Source organism: Clarias gariepinus, chromosome 4 (assembly GCF_024256425.1).
Source record: "Clarias gariepinus isolate MV-2021 ecotype Netherlands chromosome 4, CGAR_prim_01v2, whole genome shotgun sequence".
NCBI lineage: Eukaryota > Metazoa > Chordata > Actinopteri > Siluriformes > Clariidae > Clarias > Clarias gariepinus.
The window spans coordinates 29,546,232-29,569,036 of NC_071103.1; the positions used below are offsets into that span (position 1 = coordinate 29,546,232).

Sequence of the window (22,805 nt, forward strand, 5' to 3'; positions counted from 1 at the left end):
GTGCCAGGCATTCATGAAAGGCCACACAATAAAACATGTCTCTCGATTGCTGATCGTTTGGTGTGAACTTAGTCATATAAAAAACATCAGCAAGGGTACCACATATGTATTTATAGTTTTAACAATTTTAGCTGTAACTCTGCACTTCGGGTGTTTTTGCAATATGGCACATTGATAGGTTTCTCACTTCCTGTGCGGAAGGCCAGGGTTCAATTCCCATTTAATGCTCAATGGTTTTGCGTCAGGGTAACAACCTGTGCCAAGTTGGATGGCCTGCTGTGGCGACCCCTCGATGGGAGCAGTCAAAAGTCCAACAACTGACGTATGTATCGGGAGCTGTGCAAACTCAAAACTCAGGATTAAATTGGGGACCCTGAGGCTACTTGCTGTTTCCAACCTCCATTTCATCATCTAAATTAATTTGTAATGACTGTTTATTAAAAATTTAGGTTGGGTTTAATTCAAACTCTTCACACACATACAAAATACAAAGAAGCAACTGATAGACAAAAGTGTGATCCACACTTGTTTTTGTGAAATGATTTTTTTTATTACAGCAAAAATATCAATAAGGTAAATCTTCTTTTCATCTTGCAAGAGAGTTGATGGAAAGATTGACCATCAAAGACATAAATTTCATCAGCATTTTGATAATTCTGTTTTCTTAGCAAAAAATGGCACTGTGCATGTGTACTGTCAACAAGTCTAAGTCAGTACAATTTATTGTCCGTTGCACTGCCACAAATACTCAAATACATTTGGTATGAAGTTTACAGTGAGAAGAAATTTTGCACCATGGACATCTGGAAGAAAATAAAAACATTCAACAGTGTTAATTAACTTGTCTGTCTAAAATTAGTAAACTATCAAGATCTGATATTCTAATAGTTAAAAAAAAGAACTTAAAACAAGACCAAAAACAATAACACTGCATCTGTTAACCAAATGGAAATGGGTAAGAAAACATTGTTCTACAGTGCATTAGTGTGAGTGTATTGAACACACACACACGTTATGTTATGAGCATGCTATGGATTCCAATTGCTGCTCAGCCTCTGCTGCCATTGCAGCCGCTTGTAGCTGTTCAGTCTCACTTTGCAAGCTGTTTGAAGACAGCTGCTTCCTTTCACTGTGCATGTTGTTCTCATGTCTCTTCAAATCTGATGCTTTGGCAAAGGCCTTGGTGCAGGAGCTACACCTGAAAGGCTTTTCGCCCCGGTGTCGCCGTTCGTGGTCCTTCAGGTGGGACTTGTGTTTAAAAGCTTTCTCGCACATGTGACAGTTAAAGGGCCGTTCATTGCTATGCACCCTCTCGTGTTTCTTTAAATCTGGGGCGCGGATGAAAGATTTGCCACAGTCTTCGCATCTGTAGGGTTTGAAGCCAGTGTGGATTTTTAAATGCTCTTTCAAGTGGGCTTGCGTGGTGAATGCTTTAGTGCATATCTCACATATGAACGGTCTATCAGCGGAATGCAGCTTTTCATGTTTTCTCAGCCGGTTCTCGTCCACAAAAGTCTTCCCGCAAACCTGGCAGGCAAACTGGTCCCTGTGGCCGTACAGCAGGTATTCAAGCTTCATGTCTGCAGTTGCTGTACTCCATCCGGGAGCTTGTTCATCCTTAACATCCCCCATGCTGTCAGCAAATGCAAGAGTCTGAGTGTGAGTCGCAAGCTCTTTGGGCTCACCGTCCATTGCTTCCACATCCTGATCGTAACAGGCAACCTTGTGCACTTCCTCCTGGGTTAGCTCTTTTAAAAGTGAAGTGGCTTCCTCTACCCGCAGGGCACTATTTGGCGATTTGTCTAGATCGTGATTGCCTTGAGGCTCCTCCACCAGATCGTCAGACGGTGTGTCGTCCTGGTCGCCAATGACCTGGACATCATTGTCCTGATTTAACTGGGCCTCATCAGGTTGAAGTCCCATTTTCACAAGGTCGTAGGAATATTTGGCATTTTTATGGTCGTTTTTCTCTTCGGAGGACATGTCGCGTTTCTGAGAACAAAGCTTGTCCAAAAAACGTATTCCAAGTATTTGTCCAGATGACATCATTAAATTGACATCTTTCTTTTTAACGGAAATCTTCGCTGTGTACATGTAATTCAGCACCTCTTCGAAAATGTCCGAGCGGATGAAGTCGATCTCGATGACCGACGAGCTGTCCACCTCGTGCTTCTTAAATAACTTTTTAAAGTAGTTGCTGCAGGCTGCTAACACACACCGATGTGCTCTGAACTTAACGTCTTCCACCACCACAGCTATGTCACAGTGTTCGCCTTCTAGTCTCTGCTCGTTTAGAATTTTCAGGAAAATTGTTTTGTGTTCATCATCCACATATTTCAAAGTTTCTGACATGCTGGAACACAGTTCTGGAGGGAAAAAAAGAGGAAAAAGAGATGTTCAGTGTTCTTGGTTTAGGAATACTTTCAAGCAATTACACTATAAATCATTACTGGAGCACTTTCTTTACAGGTTATGAATTAGATCAGGGTTTACAGATGTCTCAATGATTTGACCAGCACATGAGCTTTTTAACTAAAATAAGCAGGTGGATTAGTGTTTCTATATACCGTACATGTTTTAAGCCATTATTTATAATAATAAATATTATAATAAGCACTGTGTGATGGAATATGAAAAATAGGCAAATGTTCATCTTTCCAATCTCAGTCAACATCACTCCTCCTAGCATAATCAGGTTGCTAGCTAGCATGCTACTGACATTCCGAAACCGGAGTTAAAGTGATGCTTTATTATAACAGGACACCACGAAGCACGAGTGTTTTCACTACTTTTCAAGCATGCAGTGCACTAGTTAAGGCTCATAATCCTCTCTCGGTATTGTTTACCTGCCGCATTAGCCTCTTCGGTTAGCAACCATCTTGTTGTGCACGGTTAGCATTTAGCAAGACGGATAGCTAGCCAGCTATCTTTCTAAATTCACCAGCTAGCTAGCTAGCTAGCTAGCAGTGTAGCTAACGATCATAAACAAACCATTGTTATGTAACTGTTTAGCAACTAAAATCCTCGTATGGCTGAATAAAATGTCAACAAAAATCTTGTTATAAACAGGCTACATGGCAGCAGTTTATGTACACAGGACCCCCCTCCTGTGTGAATGAGTGTGTGAGTGTATCTGAGTGTGTGTGCGTCTCTTCCCCCCTCAGCAGCGCGCTAGTAATATGGACGCCGTTCACGACGGACACAAGCACGAGCAGCCATGAACACTCCTGACATGACGAAGCCGAGAACGCGCAGGCATCCTGCTCAAACATTCGGCAATTATTTTAAAAGCTGCTCCAATTTGCGAAAAAAGCACATTTCTCACCCTTACGTGGCGTTTTGATCCCCTGGAGAAGTCTACGTTGAATGTCACACAGCCAGTAGTGAATAATGCACTTTGTGTTTTGTTGGCCTGAGGACGAGCACACACACGCGGGAGAACGCGCTTGCGCCAGCACGGAACTGCAGACGGAGCGAGGGCGTGCGCAGCCGTGCCGCCAGCCAGCGCGCGCTTCCGCAAACAGCGCACAGACAGGCCGCACAGAGCGCGCACGGCGGTCAGGCTTCAGGCACGCTTGCGTAAATATTTCGTGAATAGCACTCTCTGGAGCGCGGGTACGGGAGCTGCTGGCGGCGCGAAAGCCACTGTCACGAGCGGGAAATGAGAGTGCACGCATTTTGCGCGCCACTGTAACCGATGGAGCGTAATAATAGACAAAACGTTGAATATCTTATTTCTTATTTCCCTTATTGCCATTAAAATAATTTCAACGTGCCGAAATGGATATCATATGTCACGTCCTCTTTTTGTACGTATACAGCACAGGTTAAACCTATATTTTTATAGTGTACACCTCCATGTATATGTATCAGGACAATAAAAGTTGTGAAAAAATGACAAAGGCATCGTCTTTGATTTATTTTTGGACTTAATTGGTATTATTAAGTAGAAGTACAAGTTTTGGTCAAGGATTTCCTTAAAAATTTCCTTACTGGCCACTCCATAACGTTAATCTTGTTGGTCTGGAACCAAGATGCTGCTTGCTTACTGGTGTGTTTGGGGTCGTTGTCTTGTTGAAACACCCATTTCAAGGGCATTTCCTTTTCGGCACAAGGCAACATGACCTCTTTAAGTATTTTAATGTAGTCAAATTGATTCATGATTGATGAAATGTGATAAATAGGCCCAACACCATAGTACGAGAAGCATCCCCATATCATGATGCTTGTCACAAACTGTCTGCGGCCTCTAGACCCAAAAAGGACAATCTTGCTTTTATCAGCCCACAAAATATTGCGCAATTTCTCTTTAGGCCAGTCAGTTTTGGTGAACTGTAACCTCTTCAGCACATGTCTTTTTTTAACAATGGGACTTTGCGGGGACTTCTTGCTAATAGCTTTCTGGTTTTGGTCTCCATTTTAAAGCATTTGATATCATTTTAGCAGAGCAGTCTATAATTTTTCTGCACTTCTTTGTATGTTTTCCCATCTCTAATCAACTTTTGAATCAAAGTACGCTGTTCTTCTGAACAATGTCTGGAACGACCCATTTTATTTTCAGAGAGAAATGCACAGGACAACCGTTTCTGCATTTATCCTTGAATTTTTTTTATCCTTGATTTTGTTTGACACCTGTTTTCACAAAATACTTTACCTCTCTAATTGAACTCCACATTGCTATTATTTTGAGCATGCTCCTTTTCAATTAATGATTTAATTACACAGAATCAGTTGCATGCAAGTCATGACTGTTGGGTCTGTTGTTTTCTATTACTCCACAACAACTACAAGTAAAATATTTACCATGAAAAAATATAATTTCTCCCAAAAACAATTATTGTTCTGTTTACTGATGTTGGACTGCTATTTTTTTGAACACCACGGTATATACACTACATCACAAGTATGTGACCAGCATACCTATGTGTGGTTCTTCCCCAGATTATTGACACAAAGCTGTAAGCACACATCTGTCTAGGATGTTTAACACCAGTAAAGCTGTAATTTTACCAAATAATGTTCCTTTACTGGAACTAAAAGTTTTGAACCGGTTTCATCATGACAATGCCCCTGTTCACAAAGCAAGCTCTATGTTAACTGTCTAATGTCACTAATGCTCATGATTTGAACATAAATCCCCACAACTACACTTCAAAATTGAGTGGAAAAGAAAAGTGAAGGGGATTATAACAGCAACGAATAGACTAACTCTGTGTTAATGTTATATATATATATATATATATATATATATATATATATATATATATATATATATATATACACACACACACAAAAAGTATTTAATGAAAACTGTTTAAAATGGTATGAGGTTTATGAGGTTTAGAAATTAATTTGCAATTGGCAGATATATAAAAATGACAAATTGCCATATACACTATATGGACAAAAGTACTAGGACACTTGAGCATTATACTTAAATATATATATGGACAAAAGTACTAGAACACTTGAGCATTATACTTTAGAGGATTGAATACTTTTTGTATTCAGACCCCAAACTTTCAGTTTCTGGTTGAACAACATTCACAAAATTTTACATGTTCAATACAATTGTTAACCTTTTGATAAAAACTATGATTGAGTATGCATGGTACAATATGAATTTTAGTGATAAATTCATCCAAAAGATTTCATTTTATTAAATGTTTTGACCCTCTTCAGTTTGCCAGCTGGGTCACTTACAGCATTAACTTAATCTAACAAGATGCCCTTCATCGACATCAGCTCAACATTTAACATTGATCCCTGAACCAAATTCAGACAGATGAGCTCAGCCAACAGAGATCCTCAATCCTGATTCTGAACCCAGGATAGGCCCAGGGCTGTGTGTGAGCCTCCTTCTTACACAGTTCACACTATTGACTGTTTCTGCAGGCACTTCCTATTCTCTGCTGTCAGTATGGCAATACTTATACTCTAACTATCTACAAATAATAACTTTTAACTAAATAATCCAAGAAGCTGATCAGAGACTTCTCCTTCTTCATGAGTGGGGAAGGACATCACAAAGGACCTGCTTTTTTAGTGTTATCTTGTCCACAATCTGTGGCAAAGCTTAGCACCAGCTATACTACCTGATTGGGCTAAAACATTGCCTAGCTCTTATACTGGGCAACGTCTATGGTTGCACTATTAAGAGCATAATTACATGTGGTATGCTAAACTTTAAGTCCAAAAGTTTTTATTTTTAAAAATTTTCTCTGATCGCCAGCCCCATAATTTGGTCATGTTCCATTTCAACCTGTCATGTTAGAGTACTCCACCGTCAGCAACACCTTCCAACCATTGGGGATGCAAGGCCAGCGCAGGCTTCATCTGATCCCCCAGGGAGCTGTAACATCATCAGCGAATCAAGCTTGGGATCTACTGTCAGTCCAAACATTTTTGGACATTCATCCATTATACACATACACACCAACCTCACCAATTCATAGCTTTATAAATCTCGCATTTCTAGGTACAGGAGCATTTTCTTTACAGTCTTAAACTAATTACCAGTACCACAGCACAGGCCACTGATGCAAGACGGTGATCTCAAACATAAATTTTAGTCGATCTGTGAATGGCTCTAAATGAATGATGATAGTATTTTTGAGTGGTTTAGTCATAGTTCAGACCTGAACACGTTTCAGATGCTGTGAAAAAAGGAAATGCCTGTAGACCCTCCAATATGGCTGCACTAAAAAAAAAATAATAATAAAAATGTGCCAAGATTCCACAGCGGTGATCTCAGGCTGATCATCAGTTATCTAAAGCAGTTGGTGCTGAAAGTGGCACAAGTTTAGAGAGCAATTCCTTTTTTCACTTTGGTAATATGTGTATTGGATAAACTTGTCTCTATAAACGCAAGTATAATTTAAAACATTTTCTGTTAGATTTCATGTGAAGCTCTGGCACAGTTATATATATATATATATATATATATATATATATATATATATATTATAAAATACACACAGAAGAAATCAGAGGAGAGTTGAAGATTTCGGTCACAGCACTGTATACTTACCTGCTACTTTATTACACACTTGTACAGAGTTTCAAGGATGAACTGCTCTACTGCTGTTAATTGGGTATAATTTTATTAAAGAATTAATCTTAACCAAGGTCAACCATGGTGATGAAAAACTTTAAGCAACTCCAGTGGAAATGAGTTAAGCGATAAAAAAGATTAAAAAAAGAAAAAAACAAACATAGTAAACTGAAAGTCATTTGAAGTTAAACTTGTGTGCAGGTGTTGGTGCCTTTTGTCAAGAAACATGATGGTGACAACAGATATATGGTCTACGAATAAAGAAAGGCATAAAGAAAGGAGCACATAGATGGAAAAGTTTGATTATTTAAACTCTAAAGTGCTCTTCAACAGTAAATGTTTTAATGCACAGAAGCTGCTTTGCAGCACGGTGCTCTTATAAAAAGTTATTTGTGTTCGTCGTGGTTTGCAGTGTGATTATCGCCCAAATAATACAAGAGTAAACACATGATTGTGTAGAATACATATATGAAATCATGTAAAAGCTATTGGAACAAATATTATAATATACAGTAGATTTCTTTTTATAAAAGTATCTACCTGCATTTCTGACAAAACTATATATTAATTAAAGAAATGTATATTCTGGTACAGCAGACTATTCCTTTGAGAATGAACCCTAGAAAAATCTCTCAAATACATTTTTTAAATTTGTTTATTTTTTTTATTTGAGCTCATGTGGTAAACACATTCAACACGGAGTGAAGCATATGGCAGCATGATGGATTAAAAACACACAGGCCAACATCAGCAACAACAAAGATGCTAATAATAATGATGATAATAATAATAATATAATAAAAAAAAGAAAAAGAAAGATCAGAAAAAGAAGGATTAAAATACATCATTGGTGATGTTTCTGATTCTCCGTCCAGTTTATACACTTTAAGGCGCAGTTGTGGGCAGGATGATTTTCGAGGGGACGGTAAATGACTTAAACATGTGAGATTGAGGCCGAAGTCGGCTTGCAAAGACATCTCTTTTAGCACGGACCTGGAGTCAGTGTCAAATATGGTCACAGTGCATTCATTCTTTAAAAGTTCAAACATTTAATTAAGAACTATTGAGGAAAAAAGAAAAAAAACTAAAATTTGTTATACATCTTGTAAAAACATATATTTTTTCCTAGTATGCATGGACTATAAAGCAAGTATACGTCATTCATATTCTCAGCCACACGTACATTCAAGGAGAACACGTCAGAGGCAGGGTAGAGGTGGCCGGAACAGGACATCGTGACCGGATTCAATGACACATCTATTGCATGGTTAAATACTGGGTGCTCATACAGATGCAGTCTATTATTATTCTTATTTTCTTGTATTGAGAAGTGTTCTAATAAATAAAATGTAGATCATAATATTAGTACTATTTTCAAAGTTCTTGCCACATATTTATTTTCCCCTTTCTAAGGAGTGTGCATGGGAGACTTAAATTTACACTGCGGTCGTTGAGCATTTCCTACATTGTACATAGCGTTTGTTCTCTTTACAGGAAAGGTGTTGTTCCCTTGTCATGCAATGTCATTGAACAGTGCTGGACCAGGCTAGCCAGGAGATCAGTAAGCATGTGTTGCAGGAGAAAGTGAGCATGGGTTTGTTAGAAGGTGACTCCAGCAGTGTTCAGATGAAGTAATATCCATTGATGTATCTGTGGTGCTGTTTTTCCAAAGCAGCATCTCCAAAATGTCCTTTATTCCACATGGTGTAGATGAGACTGCTTCAGAAAATATGAAGACGCTCTAATCCTATGAATGAATGGGCAAAAATGTATAATATTATATAAAAATCTAAAGAATATCAAGCCATGAAGTAAAATTTGAGCAGAACCAAAGCAGACACGAAAAATTATTAACACCAGAGCATGTGTCTGTGTGTGTGCACAAGTTTAAACATATTGAGAATGTTAGCATACAACAATGCCATACTGTATATATTGGAAATGCCATGCAAAATTATCACATTTATTAGTCTCTAAAACATGCTTGCACCATATTTGACAATAAGAAATACAGCAAGTTTGTCCTAATAATAGTACCAGTTTGTATATGTCAATAACAAGCAATAAACATACATGGCCAAATAAAAAATATATGTGATTAAATCCATCAATACGTCCGAAAACACATGGGTAAGTACAGTAAGCCAACAATAAGTAAGGAAACACATAAGTGGTTAAAAAGCAAACAGACTAAGCTTTCGTTCATTCATTCATCTTCTATACCACTTATGTGTACAGGGTTGCGAGGTGCCTGGAGTTCATCCCAGGAGACTTTGAGTATGAGGCGGGGTACACCCTGGACCGGGTGCCAAAGCATTGCAGGCCACACAAATACACACACACACTATAGACAATTTAGCAACGGCAATTAATCTATTCTGTATGTCTTCCAACTGTGGGAGGAAACCAGAGTACCCCGAATAAACTCACTAAGCACGGGGAGGTTATGCGAACTCCACGCACACAGACCTGAGGTGGGAATTGAACCCTCGACCCTGGAGGCCTAAGCGAACCACTACCCAACTGTGCCACCAATCCTTCATTATCATTAATGAAATGTTTGAATAAGTTACTTAATGAAGCAATTATTAAAACAATTATCATTTAATTTATTGATGGATTTATTTAGAACATATATAAAAGTGTATTTTGAAAAAAACATTAATTATTTAATAGTTTGGCACTCTCAATCCCCCAATATTACCTGCAGTACACTGTACTAATATTTATTTCCAGCAGAGGGCATCTCTACCTCTTGGCTGATAAAAAACAACCCTCTGAAAAAGGGGCTACTTCAGCAGCAGCCCAAAAGCAAGTGTCATTTTCCTTCCATTGCTTATTGTCAAAGCAACATAAAGCAAAATCAACATAAAAAAATAAAGATATACAAATATGTTGATTCAAAATGTTCAGCATGAACATTATGAGGGAAAACATAAGAGTAGTCTTCAGGGCATCTCTGAATGAGATGTGGACAAAACTAGCAGGGGGTTAGAATGGCAGCTTCTAGAGCCTTGGAGCATTAGCAAAGCGGTACATTAGTTTGCAGACGGCCAAGCCAAACAGTGTGGGGATTGGCTCCTCCCTTACCTGCATCACTCCTCGCCATCTTCCGGTGTGATTTCAGTCTCTTTGTGGACCACTACTTTGGTCACTGACATGTCGGGGTGCTGCTCTTTGGCTTCCTTAATGGCCTGAGCCAGGGCCTGACCCCAGTGGCACCCCATAACGGCAACACAAAGAGGTGCAGGAATGCAATTAATGAGAAATATGTCTTTAATAAAGAATGGGTGTGAAGTGGAAGTATTTTAAACTGTGTGCGTGTAGAAAATGAATAGCAAGAGAATAAATTTTAATTCCTCTCACTTTTAAGTAAAAAACTCAACTGAAGGTCACCAAGTAATACAGATGAGTGGTAAAGGGATATATTTTCGAAATACTTGTTAGATCAAAGTAAGTATTAAAGAAGACATACTCTTTAGACATACTCCTGTTGCTACTGGAGAAGCATTATAACAAAAGCTGTATAATACAGACTAATGGTGTGATTCTCACCTCATCATGGTCGATGTCTGCGTCCCCTGAGATGACAATACGTTTCTCAATCCTGGTTTCTGAAACGCCTCCCTTCACAGTCTGACAGCAAAAAAGATCAATAAATGTATAATAAACCAAAAACAACTGATGGATTTTTAAATATTCAATAACAAAAAATTCGCCCCATCTGTCTGTAGCCAAAAAGGTGGGTTTTAACAATTGGTAACTATTAGCTTACTATTATTCAGTCATTATGCTATATTCTGCTAGACCTGTGTTAGATAAGGTGGGGTGCATCACAGGGCACAGGCATACACATACACACACCTTCACTACACACTATGGGCGCCTGAAAATGCCTACACCGCATATCTTTGGACAGCTGGAGTACCCAGAGGAAATCCACCCACAGACTAGAGACAAGATTCAACTCCCGTCCAGTGCTGGAGGTGTGAGGCCACAGTGCCAACAACTAAGCCACCTTGGCACCCCAGCTCTCACCTATCACACATGAGCTACCACGAGGGCAGGGTAAATTCTAACATGTGCTTAAGTTTGAAAAGTTTTTAAGACATGAAGCCAGCCAACCGTGTTCTTTCGATCAGCTGCTTATGCTATCTCACTGTGAAGCATAACAAACTTGGAGGAAATCACTGTCTACCCTCTTCTACATACATGAATCTCATACTCAATGTCAGCTTGCTAATGTTGCTGTGGTGCCAGGGGAGGAAGTGTATGCTATCCCTTCCAACCAGACAGCACAAATCCTTGGCTCCTGACCAAGCTACGGCTGTGTATCTTTAGAACGGCTACTGCTGAGTGTCCAGTGCTTAGTCTAGGATTCTTCTTCACACAACTTGCTCATACTAAACACCCTTTCAAAATTTCAAAAGAAATTTCTACAGAAACCATTATCAGAAAATTATTGGTTGTTTTGTAACACTGCTTTCTCTCAAGTTTTCTTGTCAATGAGTTTTTCCTTTTCACTGTCACCTCTGGTTTGTTTATTAGGGATTTAGGGCTATATCCAGATTTCTGCAGCTTTGTGACAGGGTTTACTGTTAAAAGCGCTACAGAACAAAATTGAATTGAACTGAATAATATTTCACAGCTGAGATGAACAAGCATGATTGGTTTTATGCATAGTAATCCATCAAGAAGACACATAATCTGGGAGTGCGTCATCACTACACGTCCAAATCTAATGACACAAGCAAGCAATGGCCTTTCTACTTATTGACTATATTTTTATTTCCATATGGTACAACAGGGACAATATACTAACTGTTAACGTTAGAAAGCAAAGGCAGACCATGAGGCAGAATTAGCAGGGTATACCTTCGTGATATGTGTGGTGGTGGTTGTACTGGTGGTTTCGGAAGTGATGGTCTTTGCACCTATGAGAATCCCTGGCTCCGCGTCACCGCCCGTATCAGCCTGTCGCCAAGAGAAAAGCAATGCCATGTTAGACTTTACAATTCGTCCTGACCTCCTTAGGTTCACCTGCTCCTAATTACCTGCTGTGGTGCACAGCCTAAGGTATAGCTGCTGTCTTTGCAATTGCTGATGGTAGTTTGTCTCAGACTGACTGTATCAGCCTTCAGTTAATGAAAAGAGACCACAGCAGGACCAGATAATAATTATGTGGTGAATCACTCAGCTCAGTGGTGACGCTGACGCGCTAACAGAATGGTAATGTTGGTATGCTCCTGGAACAGGTATATTATGTGTAACACCTCTGTGGGTGTTTGACACGTTGTGTACACTTCACTTCATTAGACACACCTAGCCTGTTCATTCATTTATTCCCAGGTATTTTTTGCCAATTTGACTTTACCAGCTTTTATCTGTTTTTATGCAGTGGCAGTTTCTGGGATATGGTGATCTAATAGTTTTTATTCAGTAGATTATTCTCAGTCCAGCACAGACATCAAAGTGTTTAAAAACAGTGTTAATATTTACTTAGCATTTATACACCAGCTCAGTCACACAGTGCAATTAGAGAAAATAAATAAATAAACCTGGTCTCCGAGTGGCGCAGTGGTAAAGTGCTCGCCCTATCATTTGGATATAGGGCAAGCATCCTGAACTATAGAAAAGCTCTTAGTGTAGCTAGATCAACGTATCTCTCCACTCTTATAGAAAATAACAAAAATAATCCTAGATTTTTATTTAATACCGTAGCCAAATTAACCAGAAATAAGACCACTTCAGAAATCTCCATAACAACATCGTGTAATAGTGAGGACTTCATGAACTTTTTAAATAATAAAATTGTAAATATTAGGCATAAAATTGAGGCTTCGAAACCAAACAATGTAATTGATGCAGATGTTAAACTAGCCATGTCAGATCAGAACCTAGAATACTTTACTCCCGTTGAAGAGAATGAACTAATTTCACTCATCTCTTCTGCAAATTCATCAACCTGTATATAAGATCCTGTACCGACAAATTTTCTTAAACAGACAGTACCAGCAATAACAGAACCCCTGTTGAGAATAATTAATTCTTCACTCAGCATTGGGTATGTTTCAAAATCTTTTAAATTAGCAGTTATTAAACCGATTATAAAAAACCTGACCTTGACCCCTGTCAGCTGTCCAATTACAGGCCAATATCAAACCTCCCCTTTATCTCTAAGATTCTGGAAAAGATAGTAGCTGAGCAGCTATGCTCATATCTACATAGAAATAGCATACATGAACTGTATCAGTCAGGATTTAGGCCTCATCACAGCACAGAGACAGCACTCGTTAAAGTAGTAAATTACCTGCTATTGGCCTCTAATCAAGGTTGTGTAACCAATTTTTGTATTAGTTTGGTGTTTCACAGGGTTCAGTTTTAGGCCCACTGCTTTTTCCCCTTTACATGCTTCCTCTGAGCAACATAATCCGTAAGCATGGTATTAGTTTTCACTGTTATGCTGATGACACACAGTTATATGTCTCAGCAAAACCTGATGAGATAAACCAGCTCATGTAGATAATATTACCAGGATAGCATTCTTTCACCTCAGAAATATTGACAAGATAAGAAATATATTGTTGCTAAACGATGCAGAAAAACTAGTTCATGCTTTTATAACCTCTAGGTTGGACTATTTTAATGCCTTACTGTCTGGTTGTTCAACTAGGTGCATAAACAAGCTTCAGCTAGTCCAGAATCCAGAATAGAGTCCTCACTAGAACCAGAAGATACGAGCACATCACTAGAAAATGGTTCTGGCCTTGACTGGTGTTGGCAACTGTTTCTCTGGGGACTTGACAGTTCGATAGTTCAGGACTGGAACTTCTTACAAGTCTACCTGGGTCTTCAATAACTACCTGGACTCCATATTAACATCAATTAACATCAGCTATTATAGCTGAACTGCCTCCCACCCTACACACTGTATAAATGCAGATCATTTACTGCTTTCTGTTTCACCCAAATGAGGATGGGTTCCCTGTTGAGTCTGGTTCCTCTCAAGGTTTCTTCCTATTACCATCTCAGGGAGTTTTTCCTTGCCACTGTCGCCCTCGGCTTGCTCACCAGGGACAAACTGACCATTTTGATTCATACAAATTCACATTTCATACAAACTTAAATAATTCTTTTAACTGTGTAAAGCTGCTTGGCGGCATTGAAAATTTGCTAAAAGCGCTATACAAATAAAATTGAATTGAATTGAATCACCCCTATCTTATCTTCACTTCATTGGCTCCCTGTGAAATTTCGCATTGATCTTAAAATTCTACTTTTGACATATAAAGCATTAAATGGTCACGCTTTGCAGTATCTGAGTGAACTGCTAGTGTCTTACATTCCGCCACGCCTACTTTGATCAAAGGATGCAGGCTGCTTGTCAGTACCACGTATTATAAAAAATTCGGCTTGGGACAGAGCTTTTTCTTACAAAGCACCAAAATTATGGAATAGTCTTCCAAATAGTGTTCAGGACTCAGACACAGTCTCAGTGTTTGTCTAGGCTAAAAAACTATTTATTTTGTCAAGCATTTTTATAAATAGATTTGCCTTAGGTAAAGGAGCAGATCTGGGGGACTCATGGTCGTAGAGTATTATGGTGAACTGTATGTTTAGATGCTGTCCTTCCCACTCTCATTGGTCACTCAGGTTTGTTGACGATGAGGTGATTGGTTGCTTTACATCTCAGGGAGCCCTCATGTCTGTGTTTCCTTCTGGCTCTCCCTTTTAGTTATGCTGTCATAGTTGGTCCTGCCGGAGTCTCTGCTTGCACTCTACACTAAATATACATTTACATGATACATTGTATGACTGGGACCAGACCTAACCGTTATCTTCCGCTCTACCTCTTCTCTCTCTCCCCCTCTCTCTCCTTCTCTCTCTCTGTTGAGCTACACATGTCGTTCCTGAGCTGCCAGTGATCCAGACTCCCTCTGCCCTCCGGACCTGTCTGGCCCATCCTGGTGCCCCGCTTCTGGTTGGAGATCTTGTCACATGAATGCCCCGTGTGTCACTTTGGGATGTGTCTCGTGTCTGGGGATGGTTCCCTCTACCTAGAAGACGGTTCTGGCCTTGACTGGTGATGGCAGCTGTTTCTCTGGGGACTTGACAGTTCGATAGTTTAACTGGAACTTCATACAAGTCTACCTGAGTGTTAAATAACTAACTGGACTCCATATTAACATCAATTAACATCAACTGTTATGCTGAACTGCCTGGCAACTAACACACAGTATGAATGCAGATCAATTTCTGCTTTCTGTTTCACCCAGATGAGGATGGGTTCCTTGTTGAGTCTGGTTCCTCTCAAGGTTTCTTCCTATTACCATCTCAGCAAGTTTTTCCTTGCCACCTCCTTGTCGCCCTCGGCTTGTTCACCAGGGACAATCTGATCATTCTGATTCATACACGTTCACATTCCATACAAACTTAAATATTCCTTTTGATTGTGTAAATCTGCTTTGCGAAAATGACAATTGTTAAAAGCGCTATATAAATAAAATTGAATTTAATTGAATTTGGAGATCTCGAGTTCGATCCCCGGGTGATGCTGTAATTTCTCACAGCCGGAGGTCTAGACAGAGCTGATTGGCTCAGGGGAGGGATGAGAGGTACTTGGTGCTCCCACATTAATCATGGCTTTACAGCCAAACAGGGGCGTCTGTGAGCTCACGCAAGTGGAAGGAGCGGACAGCGCTGACCTCCGAGTGTGTTACTCCGCCCCCAATGGTGAGCAGTCCAAAAAGATGCGGTCGACTGGCATCACGTGGTTCGAAGGAAAGTAGTAGCCTTGGTATACTTGGTATTAGGAGCCCCCTGGTGAAAAAAGATGTGGTGATGTGTTTTCTTATTCCTTCGTACCTGCTGAGTCTCGTATGTTATAGTCTTCATTTCCGTGTGGATCATTGGCACTTCCTGTACCACCACACTATCTGACTCTCCTGACAATGGACTGCTAAAGGTTATGACCTCTGCTGTCTGGAGCACGGACGAAACCTAAAAAAAAAAAAAAAAAAGACAGCAGATAATATAAATGTCTAAATGTTCTTGTCCAAGAGTTGGAATGCTTTGATAAGATATTAGCATTTGTGCCACAGTGCTTCTATATAATAAGACAAAAAAGGTGACAGAATGTGCTGTTGAAGAAAACAGTTTAACCGTCTAACCTCACTCTCGCACTCATTCTTTATACCGCTTATCCTGTGCAGAGCTGTGGGATGGCTCGTTCAAGGCGAGGTACACCCTGGATGGGGTGCCAATCCATCGCAGGGCACACAATCACATGCATTCAAACACTATGGGGAATTTTGAGATGAATTAACCTAATCTACATGGTCTATCTATAGAATGGTCTACATGGTCGACATGGTCTATAATCTATAGAAACCCACCAAGCACGGCAAGAACGTGCACGCAACTCCACGCACACAGACCTGTTCCGGGAGTCCTCTAGAGGTGCAAGGCCACAGTGCTAACCACTACGCTACCATTCTGCCCAGACTAACATTTGTTGTTATATTTCCGAAACGGCATGCACTTTCATGTCTTAATTCTTAATTTGTAATTTTTGAGTGACGCAAAACTGTTTTTGACTACTATTTCAGTGGCAATGATTAAAAAAGTGAAAACTAAATTTGCGAATCTGTAACTCAATGCCTCTTCTCATATAACAGCAGATAAACATTCAAAGGAAATGAGCAAGAATCAAAGAACAAATTCTAATTTGTGAGCAGTTGTGAGTGTGTTTGCATCAGTGTGCTTAAACGCCCAGGGCAACTGTCAAACATTTCCAAATATGATGAGGTCACAGCCTGGCTCATGTAAGGCATGGCTCGTTTCCAAGCTTCTCAATATTATTCCGCCTAAAAAATGTTTTGCTTAAAGAAACAAACAAATCTCATTTAAAAATCCCAGTGGAGCTCATTGATGCACACACAAACACTGATGCGCACTGGAACTACTGGTTTAAATAACAGCACATGGACATTATTAGGTGTTTCAGGGAGGAATTGAAGCACAAGCCGGGGCATTGGTTTGTGGATTATAGGGTCAAAGGAGGGGACACCACTAAAAATTGAGTTCTACCTCCTCATTGTGACCCTCAGCATCTCCCCTCTGCTCAGACTGGATGATAGGGGAGCAGAGTGCCAAATTGGGTGACTCATCTCCTGGGACTGGCTCATCATCATCATCAGCTGACAGAGAAAAACTCTTATCACCAGAATCGCTGTCACTAGGCGACAGGGTCCGAGTGGTCGGGGCAACGAGGGCATTACCCTCAGAGGACACGACCCTGGTGAATTCAGCAGTTGCCATGCGACTTGAATCACTCTTGCTACTTGAATCGTCTGAGTCTGTGTCACGGTCTGGTGTATTCTGGTCTGAGACATGCACAGAGCTACCAGGCTCATCATAGCTAATTTTAGAGGCACTGGGCTCCAATTGATGTTCTGGTGAAATGAGGGCCTCTACCTGTGACTGTTCTGATACGGTATGCTGCTGTAAATCAGCTGCTTGCTCCTCTTCTCTTGGCTGGTCTTTTTCTAGAAGTTCCTGTGTATCTGCTGGCTGATGAAGAGTCCCATCAGGACCGGAAGATGTCTATAACAAAACATAAAATAATGAAGATCAGAGATCACAGTTTAAATTTTTTTTTCATTAACACAGTTTTAAACACCTTACGACTGAACATTATATTACACTGAGGATTTTCAAGAAAAACTCTTGTCTAAGAAAGGTCTAAGGTGCTGCTGGTGCTGTCAGTGTGTTTTAATAAAACGTTTAGACAAACGTACTAGTACATTAATGCACACAGAAAATGTATGTATGCATTAAGGAGTAAATATATTTATATGACAAACTAAAATAAATGTTATTGCACATCCTTTACACAACCGATTTTAAAGATTAATATTTGAGATTGGAAAAGGCATTAGGAGTGCAAGAATTACATATTGCTAATGTTGTGACTTTGAATACAACATCCTCGACTACCCCTGATGATCCTCCAAGCAATAAATCTGTCACTAGGTAATGAAAGGACACAAGATGGCTTTTAGACAAAACATTACAAGGACATGGTGACACGGTGGCCTATAAAAGCATGCAGTATGCTAGGCTGCAATAAAAAATGCTTTGTGATTATAAATAAGACTATATCATATATCATAGCTACAATTCATAAAGCATTAAATATTATTATAATGTAAGCAGCTGTAAGTAAATCTGTCCTATACTTCTGTAAAAAGACTGCTTGCAACAGATGTACCAAGCTGTAAACATTAGAATGCTGTCTCTAGTGTAGTCCACCTTAAGGACGGCCCAAGTTTGCCCAGTAGCGGTTGAGGAGGAGGACCAGGTGCGAGTGCTGATCTGGTCATGAGCAGACTTTAACAGAGCAGTGAGCTCCGGAGACATCTCCTCGAATGTGGGCTTAGGCTGAGCACATACCCACAAAAACCAGACACACAGACACAGGTGAGGGGTTAAAATGAAGACATGAACATGTGAGCCCACACACGCAAACACAGACACAGAGACACTATTTGTCAGAACACAGAGACTAAGGAAAAAGTTATCAGACTAGAAAGTTGCGCTGAATAAAGCTTTGCATCATTTGGCAAAATTTTGCTTTTTTATTTGGGTTATTCATAAGAGAGGCAATTAAACTGTTATTTTTCTAAACATACACCAGCGATCTTACTGCCTGTTTCAAATGACACATATCTAGAAAACCTTACGAGGTTTGACTACAAATCACTTATTCCTCCTAGATCTTTACTGTGGATTTTTTTAAAGCCAGAATTAGGTTCTAAGACCTATGACCAAACACAATTTAACCCTTACAGAGACCGCACTAATCGAAACATGGTCACTCTCCTTTTCGTTCCTGATGTATTTCCGACCACCACAGCCCTAAAAAGAGTGAAGTTACATCAGTTTCCACTGGGATTCTGTACCCTCTTATGAACAGAGCCCTCATCAATCCACATCAAGCAGCATAAACTTCAGAGGAAACATAAAAGGAAAAGAAATCTGCCATCTTTTCGATCTGCGACTGAAGCCAAAGACATTTCATGTGCGATTGGCAGCAAGAAGCCTGGTTAAAAAACAAGGAAGTGAAAAAAAACAAACAGAAATAAGCTGCTCATTTGTGAGGCAAAATAAAACGTCAAAGCTAGACTCATAAAGCAGCTGGCTCGGGTTTATAAAGCAGGAGCGACATCAAATTCCGTAGTGAGGTATTTGAGTCGGGAATTAAAAGAAACACATAAAGACAAAAGGAACACAACATACATTTAGAACATTTGTAATAATGTAAAAGGACTGCAAAAGCGCTGGCTTTTAATTAATTTGTTCATTTGAATTGTTTTGGAAAGCCAGGCTGGGGGAAGCTGGCGGGTGTCGCGTGGGAAGCAACGTGCTGGAATTATCAGTGTTGTGTTATACTACCACTCTGGCTGTTGGAGAGGTTTTGATTAGATAAGTGCCAGGGCTGGGCCTCACACCCAATTCCACTGACTTCGATGGAGATTTGAGTGGAGACCGAAGCGGGGACCGGACAGGGGACCGGGGCGTAAGGGTGATTGAAGAATCTGTAAGCAGCTTCAGCTCATCCTTTTTCGCCTCTTCAGTTTCCCCACCGGAATCGACAACCACCACCATTTTCACCACGCCTGCAGGCTCAGAGGGAGAAGGGGTCCTTGCTTCCTTAACTGTGATACCTGGTGCTGTTATGGCTTCTGTGGTTGCCAGGATTGCAGGCTCAAGCTTCTCAACAGAGACTGGTATAATCTTTACAGCTGTGGTGGTTGTTTGATCAGAGAGCTTCCTCTGCTCTACGGTGAGAGTTGGAGATGGAAAGTCATCTTCTTTGGTGGTGGTCACGATCTTCCCTGTCATAGTGTCATAAGACTTGCCGAGTGCGAACGTCTTTTCACGGACTTCCTCCTGTATGGCTGATGCCTTTTTGAGAGCTACGTTTCCCAAAGCCTCGTCAGCGGTAACAATGTTAGTAATGCCCACTACTTTGTAGCTGACTACGTTTTTCTTTTCAGGTACCTTAGGCGGGACCTTGTCTATAATTACCCAACCATCAGACTCCTACATACAAGATACAGAAAGGCATGTTAGGCACCTCTGTAGGAGGAGTGGAAGATACACTTAAAGCCAACAAACATGTCAGTAGCTACTCAAACATGCTGATCTTTAAAAAAATCTATGTAATAAAACTAAACTAAATTAAACATTTTTGTCTGCTTACTAACACAATGAATTAGACTTTAATGGGAGTCCTTGTCGGTTAAAAAGACAAAACGGCACCTACCACATCATCTTTTCCGTCATCCAGGCTGTCCCTTTCGTCTGCACCTATAGCAACCTCCTCCTTCTCGCCTGCTGTTTCCAAATCTTCTTTGGTCTGCACGAAGTGTAGAAAAAGAGTGCGACATTAAGAAGGAACATTGTGGAACATGACTCAGAGAGATTCTACATTGTACCAACGACCTGACATTTATGTTCCACAGTTATCTTCAATTACATACTGCATAATTTAGTCCTAAAATGTCCCGGATCTGACGCAGCCACAGTAAATTCTTTACTTCCATAGCTTCAAGTGTTTCTTATATATCGTAATCTTTGGAAACACTAGATAAATGTGACTACATTTATGATATTTTCACTTGCTAAAATGATTTTTTTTGCAACATAGTGCCATAATTTTGTGCCAAAGAGTTTTTTTGTTAAATGTCACGAGGCTCATAATCACAGGCTGTTACACCAGTGACAGGAAAACCAGACACAAAGGTCTATTAAAGATTTGTTTTTTTAGAACGGCACACAATGGCATGCACATTAATCAAACAACCATCAATAACTTATTCTAAATACAATAATGCATAATAATTTAAATTACCCACATGGGGGAAAAAACAGAATTTACAACTAAATCAAATCGTGGAAAAAAAGATGAACATGATAACAATAGGAATTAAATCACTTATCTGCTTAGGAATCTTGAAAGTTATAAAAGGATTTCAGTTGGGCTTTTTTAATCAATGTATGACAGACAATTTAAGAGATATGTTTTTACCATATTCTCAGAATCACTCATGCAATGTTTACATAAATTTGCAACCTTACAGCAGCTGTCACTTACATGGCTGCATGTCCCTCTGCCATACTGAGAATCTAATTTGTCTGCAATCTGTTGATTCTCGCATGCTGCGACGGTCGCGATAACAAGTGTGATTAATACATCATTTTTTCCTACATCATTTGATTTGAGCGTTTACATTTTATGTGCTACGGAAATACGCAGACCGCACCAGTAACACCTTATCTGTGTGCAGCTGAAAAGGATATGCGAAGCTGCTTGAGATCTGCTCGACAGATCTTTCCCTCCAATCCCACTGTCTTTCTGTCAGCCATTTGATGAAACCTTATTTACAGGCATGTAGCAAAAAAAAAATCAATGTGACAATCTTCAGGAAAATCAGTAAATCATTCTTTCATTTAATCTAAAGCATTCATTCAGCGTCAACCCAAAAGCGCCAGTTTTCCCCTTAAACAAGCCGCAATCATCTTCACAGCATCTGTCAGCTGTGGCGGTCACAGCATTAAAGTCTCAAGGTTACAAGCATTGGGAATATTTCAGCCTTTTCTAGTTACATTCAGTAACCTTTTTAAGCAGTTAAAATGGGCAACTATTTCCAAAAAAAAAAAAAAAAACCCTGTTTAAATGATTGCTGAGTGACTGGCTTTACTTACATCCTCAGGCTCTAAGGGTTCAATCATAGGAGCCTCATCCAGTCGGGGGGATCGCAGTGGGGATGAGGAGAGACGTTTCTCCCACTCTGTTAAACCCGATTTACTTGTGCCTCCCTCCAGGAAAGTCCTCTTCAGCTCACTAATATTGGTTTGGTGTTTGATCAGGTCTGGTGTTGCATCGACCTCCTGGGAAAACAAGAACATTGTTATAATTACTAGTGATCCTACTACAACTACTACTACTACTACTACAACTAATAATAATAATAATTATAACAACAATATTAATAAAAATAGTAGCCACAACACAAAGACGTTCCTGTGTATTGTTAGTGTGGCTGCCATGTAGTTTGTTATTTCTTAGTTTAGGTTAAAAAGCAAGCCTTACTTCATCATTAAAGCTGAACCGCACTCACCACACTTGACATTAAAACAGCAAGACACAATTAACACCTTGCAGTGATACAAACTTAGTTTGAGACTGCAAATGTTAAGAGAATGTCACAGCTATTACATGCTTTATAACTGCTCTTTTAGACAAATTTATCATCACCCTGAAGCTGAGTGATCATGTCTATCGTGCTACACACACCTGATGTTAATGTTTTGTTTTCACTGCATGCACTACCTCCCTCCATTCCTTACCAACCTCCAGCATCAGTTTACTATGTCTGATAAACACATTTTCCCCTTTAATTCTCCTTATAAAACTGGGCTGCGGGGGGAAAGAGAAATCGATTTATCAACTGAGAGCTTCCTACTGTCACATATGATTAGTTTTGTCAACATTCTGGTAGTTGGAGGAAGCGTAGATGTTGCATACCCTTCATGAGAATCATCACGAAACCTACCTCACATATTGACCAAATACACATTTTTATTTTTCATTTAGACTATACTTAATACAAAATTGTAATAGTTTTTTTTTATTAATTAATTAATTATTATTATTTTGTACAATTTATGTAACTATCCTGAT

General features: G+C 39.7%; 2 protein-coding genes across 8 annotated transcripts in view; both read right to left on the reverse strand.

Annotated features, from left to right (window-relative positions):
• Positions 1-534: 534 nt before the first annotated feature.
• zbtb14 (zinc finger and BTB domain containing 14) lies at positions 535-3,475 on the reverse strand. 2 transcript variants are annotated; one of them, XM_053493772.1, is made up of 2 exons: positions 3,326-3,475; positions 535-2,366 (listed from the first exon to the last, which is right to left on the reverse strand). In XM_053493772.1, exon 2 carries the CDS (start codon positions 2,350-2,352, stop codon positions 1,018-1,020), a length of 1,335 nt encoding a protein of 444 aa, XP_053349747.1. In that variant the 5' UTR covers positions 2,353-2,366; positions 3,326-3,475; the 3' UTR covers positions 535-1,017. The 2 variants fall into 2 exon arrangements, with proteins under 2 accessions (XP_053349747.1, XP_053349748.1); XM_053493773.1 differs by lacking the exon at positions 3,326-3,475 and adding an exon at positions 2,847-3,173.
• Positions 3,476-7,078: 3,603 nt separating this feature from the next.
• The window catches only part of epb41l3a (erythrocyte membrane protein band 4.1-like 3a), a 75,562-nt gene continuing 59,835 nt past the window's right edge, over positions 7,079-22,805 (reverse strand). For 2 of the 6 annotated variants that reach the window (XM_053493986.1, XM_053493987.1), the window contains exons 15-23: positions 22,476-22,541; positions 21,827-22,012; positions 20,385-20,477; positions 17,531-17,659; positions 15,920-16,054; positions 11,930-12,028; positions 10,610-10,690; positions 10,145-10,260; positions 7,079-8,801 (exon numbers count right to left, since the gene is read on the reverse strand). In XM_053493986.1, coding sequence (XP_053349961.1) covers positions 10,150-10,260; positions 10,610-10,690; positions 11,930-12,028; positions 15,920-16,054; positions 17,531-17,659; positions 20,385-20,477; positions 21,827-22,012; positions 22,476-22,541 — 900 coding nt within the window. In that variant the 3' untranslated portion in view covers positions 7,079-8,801; positions 10,145-10,149. Of the gene's footprint in view, positions 8,802-10,144; positions 10,261-10,609; positions 10,691-11,929; positions 12,029-15,919; positions 16,055-17,530; positions 17,660-18,367; positions 18,497-19,510; positions 20,162-20,384; positions 20,478-21,826; positions 22,013-22,475; positions 22,542-22,805 lie in introns of all 6 variants that reach the window. The other 4 variants (XM_053493991.1, XM_053493988.1, XM_053493989.1 and 1 more) reach the window with 4 other exon arrangements.